General features: G+C 59.2%; 1 protein-coding gene across 1 annotated transcript in view; it reads left to right on the forward strand.

Annotated features, from left to right (window-relative positions):
- Positions 1 to 61: 61 nt before the first annotated feature.
- SETD1B (SET domain containing 1B) overlaps positions 62 to 8,426 on the forward strand; it is a 37,522-nt gene continuing 29,157 nt past the window's right edge. Inside the window, exons 1-6 of the mRNA XM_011964555.1 lie at positions 62 to 431; positions 638 to 736; positions 1,368 to 1,638; positions 3,705 to 3,817; positions 5,102 to 6,340; positions 7,597 to 7,988. Of these exons, the coding sequence (XP_011819945.1) occupies positions 258 to 431; positions 638 to 736; positions 1,368 to 1,638; positions 3,705 to 3,817; positions 5,102 to 6,340; positions 7,597 to 7,988 (2,288 nt within the window). The 5' untranslated portion in view covers positions 62 to 257. The remainder of the gene's footprint in view (positions 432 to 637; positions 737 to 1,367; positions 1,639 to 3,704; positions 3,818 to 5,101; positions 6,341 to 7,596; positions 7,989 to 8,426) is intronic.

Below are 8,426 nucleotides of genomic sequence, written 5' to 3' on the forward strand. Positions count from 1 at the left end.
GACCCCCGGGAGCCCCTCGCAGCCGCCCCGAGACGGTGGCCGAGCGGGCGGGCGCGTAATTCTCCCGGAAGGGTTATTCTCTCGCTCCATTCTTGTTTTGGGGGGAGCCAGCGAGACAGCTCCTTTCGGGGCGCGCTGGCAAGGTGGGAGGGGGTGGGGGCCGGCCGATTGGATTCTTTCGCGTGTGTGTAGAAGCGGCCGCCGCCGCCGCGGCGGAGACGACAACAACTTGCTGGTTTTCAGGTTGGGTTAACGGCATGGAGAACAGTCACCCCCCCCACCACCACCACCAGCAGCCCCCGCCGCAGCCCGGCCCTTCGGGCGAGAGGAGGAACCACCATTGGAGAAGTTACAAGTTGATGATTGACCCGGCTCTGAAAAAGGGGCATCATAAACTGTACCGCTACGATGGGCAGCATTTCAGCCTGGCGGTGAGTAGCCGGCGTGCCCCCCCAGCCGTGTCCCCCGCCGCGTCCGGGGAGACGCGCCTAGCGGCCGGGGACCCCCCGCCCGACCCCCCGGCCAACTGTCAGACGGGGCCCCAGCCCTGGAGTTTGACAAGTGCCTGGAGAAAGGGGTCTGCCCCTGGGGAGGGCGACCAGCCCTCCCATCCCGGCCCCCCAATTTCTCCCTACAGATGTCCAGCAACCGCCCGGTGGAAATTGTCGAAGATCCCCGGGTCGTCGGGATCTGGACCAAAAACAAGGAGCTGGAGCTGTCGGTGCCCAAATTCAAAGTAGGACCCCTCCCCACTGCCCCGCCGTCCCTCCCCCACCTCCCCGAGTTCGAAAATAACGCCAGTCCTGACCGAGCCCGGCCGGATTCCCAGTTCCCGCCGTCCGGGGCCAGGGAAGTTTTGGCGGGGAGGGGTAGAGCGCTGGCGAGAGGGTGTCCCCTCTCAGCTACTGTAAACAAAATAACACTGGGTGAAACTGTAATCACGGCGTAGATACAGTGTCCTGCACGCCCCGCGGGGGGCTCCAGTCCGCCCGGGGGCTTGGCCCCGAGACTCTCCCCTCTCGCCAGCCCCCTAAAAGACAACTTCCTAAGCCCGAGGGGTCGCCCCTGACCCGGCAGCAGGAAGAGGAGGCCAGAATGGGGGGTGGGGAAAGAGAAACTGTTTCTTTTTCCCCTTTCCTTCCGAACCCAGAGGACTTCCACGTTCCAAACGATTTAATCCTCCGCTTCCCGGGCCCGCCCGCGTGCATTTTTTTTCCCCCCCCTCAAAAATTTTTTTTTTTTTTAGTTTTTTTTACCCTTTATTGTTTTCAACGGGCGGGCGAGTTGCGGGGGGCGGGGGGGTTATGTTGTGTCTTCCCTTAGGTTTAAACGTTCTCCAAACTCCCTTCTCCCTCGGCCCCTGCCAGATCGATGAGTTCTACGTGGGCCCGGTGCCTCCGAAGCAGGTGACATTTGCCAAGCTGAATGATAACATCCGCGAAAACTTCCTGAGGGACATGTGCAAGAAGTATGGGGAGGTGGAGGAGGTGGAGATTTTGTACAACCCGAAGACCAAGAAGCACCTGGGCATCGCCAAGGTGGTCTTTGCCACTGTCCGGGGAGCCAAGGATGCCGTTCAGCACTTGCACAGCACTTCCGTCATGGGCAATATTATCCACGTGGAGCTGGACACCAAAGGTGAGCCCGGCAGGGGAGGAGCGCGGGGAGACCTGTCAGCCCGACCCTTTCCCTCCCCGTCCCTCCTGCAGCGTGGGGAGGACCACCCCCACTCTTCCTTGGAATCCCCCCACCCCGACGCCCCACAACCTTATTTATTTTCTTAGCCCCCTCCTGAGGGTAGAGTCGCGTGGAGCTAAATGTGTTGTCTGTTGCTAGGAGACAGTCTGTAATTTACCAACTGTGCCGGTCCTTGGCCACTGCACCCCTAGGGACCACCCAGAGGCTTCCCCACCGCTGACACCCCCGCAGGCCCCCTCTCTGAGCCCTGGTGGCCTGGGTTTAGACAGTCCCCAGCGTTGCCTGTGTTAGGGGAAGAGGCAGAGTTTGTTTACTTGTGGGGGACTGAGGGAGTGCCACTAGGATGCCTTTAAATACATCGAGAGAAGGTCTGGAAACTAAAAAGAGAGTCCTCTAAGGATCCAGGGTGTCCCCCGCTCCCTTGCCGCCCCTTCCCCCCTGGAAGTGGCAGCCAATCTGGGGCCGGGAGTGTTGTTTCATTGATAAGGTTCCCGATAGAGCCGCCAGGGAGGAGCAGAGCCGGGAAGAGCAGGGTGGGCGGCTCTGGGCGCTCAGGGGTTGACACCGTGTCTTTCCTCCTCTCTCTTAAAGAGACCGCAGCACCTCCCCTGCTCTGGAATCAGCTGGGTGCTCTCTGGAGCTGGCTGGGGAGGCCATACCTTTCACCCTGTGGGTCTTTGGAGGCCCCTGCAGGACCAAGGGGCTTGTAGGACTCCAGGGCATTCCCCAAAGTGTGCCTGAGGCCTCTTTAGGGCAGCTCCCATCAATAAAAGAAGGTGCTGAGTGCTTTGAGGGCCAACCAGCTAAGTGGGGAGATGCCATTCAGTCCCTAGCCCACCCGGGTCCCCTGGGAAACCCTGCTTGGGAGGGCAAAAGTGCAGCTTCCAGGAATTTTGTGAGCATGGGGTTCAGGGGCAACTGGGACACACCAAACCCAAGGCAGGAAAATCAGAACTTTTCTTTTTTTGCGTTTAATGATTAAAATGTATTGACCCAGCTGTAAGCCAGTGCCGGGGGTGGTGATGATTATTCCACGCACACTTGCCGAGCCTGTGCCTGGTTCTGTTTCTCCTCTCAGGGCACAGCCCTCTTTTTTGTCCAGTCCACAGTCCCTCCCGCCTCTTTCCCTGGCTTCTCAGTCTCTGGGGTTGGGGGGCAGTGAGGACCTTGGGTGGTTGCAGCATGATTTCTTCCTGATAATCGAATTGAATGTGGCACCCCCTTCCCTATCACGTGCCCACATTTTAAGGAGCAGCCAGGTCTCAACAAAATTTCATTTTTGCAAAACAAACAAACAAAAAACACAGAAGCCCTCAGAGACTGCCAACTAAGTTTGTATTTCAAGAAAGAGACCAGTAAAGTGTAGCTCCAGGAACGTGTCTTTTTTGCATATGTAAGCAGCTGCCTCTGAGGCTCTATAAATATCGATAACCCCCGGGCCCTGGTCTATAAAAGCCTCCTTCTGCTGAGGGGTGGAGGGTTCAAGCCCAAGGTTTTCCCCAGGCCACCCTGGGGCCCTCAGCCTGGTCAGGGCCTGTGGAGTTCATAGTAATGTGCTACTAGAGTGTGTTGCAAACTCTGCTGCCCACCTGGCCCCAGATATTTAACAAACTGGGCTTCCCCTCCTCTCACTGCAAACCCCTGGGTATTGAGCAGAAAGGGGAAGATGTGGCTCTTTGGGCACCATGGCCCAGGTAATGCAGGGGTTGGGGGGCTTGGTGTCGCGGGTGGCAGTTCTGGGTTTGGCTTTGGGGGAGTCTCAGCCCCAGGAGGCATTAGCTTCTGGATCTCAGGATCAGAAAAATGGTGCAGCTCAGCAGCTTTCTTAAAGAGGTGGGAACCCTGAGTGAGGTGCAGAGGGGTGGGAACTCAGGGCCACACAGCCTCCCTAGGACTGGGGTCTGGGGCACGAGGGACCCACTGGGGTGCCACACAGGTTGGAATCCCTGTGGGGGCTCCTCTATCCTGGAACCTCACTGAGTCCCCTCTTTCCTGCTCATCCACAGGGGAAACCCGAATGCGGTTCTATGAACTGTTGGTCACTGGCCGATATACCCCCCAGACTCTCCCAGTGGGCGAGCTGGACGCTGTCTCTCCAATCGTGAATGAGACCCTGCAGGTGGGTTTATGGCCGTCAGTCTGCCCCATTGCCAGCTCTTCGATGTGCCCCCCTCCTCTGGAAAGCCTCACCAACTCTCTGATAGGACCCCCAGCCTACCCCCACCTCACTGTCTCCAGCTTTGGAGACCAAGGCCTAGGAGGGTGTGAAACCCAGCCACACCCCCCACAATTGGGAGCAGGGCCTAGAGCCCCATTTTCCCAAGCTCTCCTGCAGTGGGGCTCTGAGGGATTGGTTCTGTTTCCTGTGGCTTCTCCCCTCCCAGCACAGGCTGTGATTCCCACAGACCCAGAGCCTGCCTGGGCCCGCTTTTCCACGTTGATGCCAAACATTGCTGTTTCTTAGTGGGTCCTTAGTGTCTGGTGTCCTGGGCATGCCACTACCCCTAAACCCAGAAACCAGAGTTCATGCCCTGCCTTCCGGAGCAAGACTGACTCCTTCCAGACCACTGCCTCCCAGGACCCAGGGACGGTTCTCGCATGGGGCGAGTCTCATGCCAGCTCCTCTCTGGCATCAAGCTGACTAGCTGCCACTGGCCTGTTTATCACTTTATTTTTATTTACTTTTTTGAGATGGAGTCTCGCTCTGTCCCCAGGCTGGAGTGCAGTGGCACGCTCTTGGCTCACTGCAACCTTTGCCCCCGGGGCTCAAGTGATTCTCTTGCCTCAGCCTCTTGAGTAGCTGGGATTACAGGCACCCACCACCACACCTGGCTAATTTTTGTATTTTTGGTTAGTAGAGATGGGGTTTCACCATGTTGACCCAGGCTGGTCTTGAACTCCTGACCTCAAGTGATCCACCCGCCTCGGCTTCCCAAAGTGCTGGGATTACAGGCATGAGCCACCGTGCCTGGCCTCTGTTTATCACTTTAAATCCTAAAACGCTGGGTGGCTAGGAGGATAAAGCCCTTGGCCATCCTCTCGTGCACAAGATTTTAGTTCTTGGTCATAATCCTGCCTGGAAAGTCTTAGATTTCTGACAGCCTGAGGCAAAAAGAAAATCCCAGCCTAAACCAAGATGTTATGGTCTTCTCTTTTATCTGTCTCCTCTGGGATTAGGAAAAACCCTCAAGGTTCCCTGAACATATTTCGCTACCCCTAAGATTAGAGAAAAAGTTAGTACCATCATGACACTCCTTCTCAATCTCCCCTTCTTCCATTCCTTATGCTGCAGTTCTAGAGCAGTTGGGCTCTGAGCTCCCCAGCAGCCAGAGTGAGAAGGGAAAACAGCCCTGTTCCATTGCACGTTTTCCCCCAGTGGTCTCACATCTCTGTTTCTCCTTAGCTGTCAGATGCCCTGAAGCGCCTCAAGGATGGAGGCCTATCTGCAGGCTGTGGCTCCGGCTCCTCCTCTGTCACCCCCAATAGTGGTGGGACACCCTTCTCCCAGGACACTGCTTACTCCAGCTGCCGCCTGGACACACCCAACTCCTATGGACAGGGCACCCCGCTCACACCGCGCCTGGGCACCCCTTTCTCACAGGACTCTAGCTACTCCAGCCGCCAGCCCACGCCCTCATACCTCTTCAGCCAGGACCCGGCAGTCACCTTCAAGGCCCGGCGCCATGAGAGCAAGTTCACCGACGCCTACAACCGCCGCCATGAACATCATTATGTCCACAATTCTCCCGCGGTCACTGCGGTGGCTGGGGCCACAGCCGCCTTCCGGGGTTCCTCAGACCTCCCGTTCGGAGCAGTCAGCGGCACTGGGGGCAGCAGTGGCCCCCCCTTCAAGGCCCAACCACAGGATTCGGCCACATTTGCCCACACTCCACCACCCGCCCAGGCAACCTCTGCTCCTGGATTCAAGTCTGCTTTCTCTCCATATCAGACCCCAGTGGCCCACTTCCCTCCACCCCCAGAAGAGCCCACAGCCACAGCCACAGCCACCTTTGGGGCCCGCGACAGCGGGGAGTTCCGGAGGGCACCGGCGCCCCCACCCCTGCCACCTGCTGAGCCTCTGGCCAAGGAGAGGCCGGGCACGCCACCCGGCCCTCCGCCCCCCGACACCAACAGCATGGAGCTGGGGGGCCGGCCCACCTTCGGCTGGAGTCCTGAGCCCTGTGACAGCCCCGGCACGCCCACGCTGGAGTCATCCCCTGCAGGGCCAGAGAAGCCCCACGACAGCCTGGACTCGCGCATTGAGATGCTGCTGAAGGAGCAGCGCACCAAGCTGCTCTTCCTGCGGGAGCCAGACTCCGACACTGAGCTGCAGATGGAGGGCAGCCCCATCTCCTCCTCCTCCTCCCAGCTCTCCCCACTGGCCCCCTTTGGCACCAACTCCCAGCCAGGCTTCCGAGGCCCCACGCCCCCCTCCTCACGCCCCTCCAGCACCGGCCTGGAGGACATCAGCCCAACACCCCTGCCAGACTCCGATGAGGACGAGGAGCTCGACTTGGGCCTTGGGCCTCGGCCTCCACCCGAGCCAGGCCCCCCGGACCCTGCTGGGCTTCTGGGCCAGACAGCTGAGGTGGCCTTGGACCTGGTTGGAGACAGAACGCCGACCTCAGAGAAGATGGATGAGGTACCACCGTGTCTGTCCATCTGTCTGGGACTGGTTTTGTCTATCTTGTATGACCCTTTCCCCCCTCAAGCATTAAGCATGACTAGCTAAGATGCAGAAGCAATGGGGCTAGGAAAGCCAATATAGCCCGGCGCGGTGGCTCAAGCCTGTAATCCCAGCACTTTGGGAGGCCGAGACGGGCGGATCACGAGGTCAGGAGATCGAGACCATCCTGGCTAACACGGTGAAACCCCGTCTCTACTAAGAAATACAAAAAACTAGCCGGGCGAGGTGGTGGGCGCCTGTAGTCCCAGCTACTCGGGAGGCTGAGGCCAGAGAATGGCGTGAACCCGGGAGGCGGAGCTTGCAGTGAGCTGAGATCCGGCCACTGCACTCCAGCCTGGGCTACAGAGCGAGACTCCGTCTCAAAAAAAAAAAAAAAAAAAGAAAGCCAATATAACAGGTGGAACTTAGAGAGTAAAAAGGGGATGCAAAAAACACCAAGGGCTGTGATTGAGCAATTGGTTTGGCAGTGAGCTCCCTAGCAGCCATGGAGAGAAGGAAAGCATGGCCTAGTTCTGATGCTCTCCTTGTTAGGTAAGAAGTCAGCTTCTCCTAGGGATAAATTCTGGCTTGAGCCTCTTTGGTAGGAGTTTCCTGAGGTTTCAGAGAGTATGAGCTGTGGGGATGGCTCTTGGTCCCCTTGTCTGTTGCATGACTTGGGAACAATCAGGGAGAGTCTTGGCAGGCAGAGGGGAGGAGAGAAATTGGCCAGAGTACTGTGCTGACCTAAGTGGGGTGAAGCCCCAGAGCACTGTCTCCTAGAGTCTGGTGCCCTTTGAGGAGGGAGAAACCATGGCAGACAGGGAGGGTGCTGAAGTTTCCCTCCTTCTCCCACTGGCTCCAGGGAGGAAGGAGTTAAGAGCTAACTTGAGGTGGGGGTGGGGCGCCATTTTGCGAGAAACAGGCAAAGTTGACCATCCCCCACCCTCTCCTCAGGTCTTGGGGTCTCACTGCCTAAACCGCCAGCCTTAGGTAGTCCTGTCCAGGGATTGGGTTGGGGTGAAGGTGCCACGTGCCACGTTCCCTTGGGAGGGTGCTGGGTCATCCTCCTCGCTCCACTCCTCCTCCTCGGTCCAGTCACCTGCTTTGGAGCCGCAGCCCCGGTGGGCATGGGCAGCCAGGGGCTTAGACAGAGCTCTGTGTCCCTGTGGGCGGAGGGGAGGAGGACTGCCCCCTTCTTGGGCCCTTTGATTAGGCGGGTCTGGCTGCCTCAGGGAGGAACGAGAGGAACTTGGCTTGCCTGGGAGGGTGCCGCAGGTGGCTGGGGCTCCAGGGGGCCTCCAGGCAGTTCTGGGGAAGTGGTTTCTGGCATCAAGGGGTCCAGGCAGGGGGCCTTGGCAGGGGGCGTTGACAGGTGTGCAGCTGTAGGGGGGCCGCCGGCCCTGGCATCCTCCTTCTCCGCTCCGTCCAGGCTGCCTGGGGTGAGGAGTGTTTACCATGCTGACCATGGTCCAGGGCTGAGAGGCCCGGAGTGGCTGGAGCGAAAGGCACTCAGAGGCCCCGGGAGCGGGGGTCTGGGACTGCCCGGCCGCCAGCGCAGGCAGCTGCCGAGTCCTGGGAAGCTTCAGGCCGGCCCGCGGGCGCCCCCTGCTGGCACCGGGGACTAGTACCTGGGCTGCTTGCGGCTGAGCGCAGTGCGGGGAGCTGGACCCTGTCCCAGCCTAGGCTGAGGTTGAGGTGGGGGAGCGGCGCAGGCCGGGCCAGTCGGGGGTGCAGGGGGAGCTTTTCTACTAAACAGTGGCTGGTCGTTAAAAGTTCAGGCTCAAGTCCTTGAGTCCCGCTAAGCCACCTACTGGTTATGTGACCCTGGGGAAGGCACTTTGCCCTTCTGAGTCTCAGTTTCGTCATCTGCCAAATGGGCCTCTGAGAGTCCCTGCAGCACAGGGCCTCAGCTTAAGTGAGGTGCCGCACGGGATGCTCCAGGCACCGCCAGGCCTGCTGGGCTCCCGGTGCTCAGCAAATTCCTGCCACTTCTCACCCCGGGACTGCTGGGCGGAGGGAGGGGCAGGGCCGGCCAGGGCTGGAGCGCAGGATCCGCCTCCCT

This window comes from Mandrillus leucophaeus, unplaced genomic scaffold, assembly GCF_000951045.1.
Source record: "Mandrillus leucophaeus isolate KB7577 unplaced genomic scaffold, Mleu.le_1.0 Scaffold7, whole genome shotgun sequence".
Lineage (NCBI taxonomy): Eukaryota > Metazoa > Chordata > Mammalia > Primates > Cercopithecidae > Mandrillus > Mandrillus leucophaeus.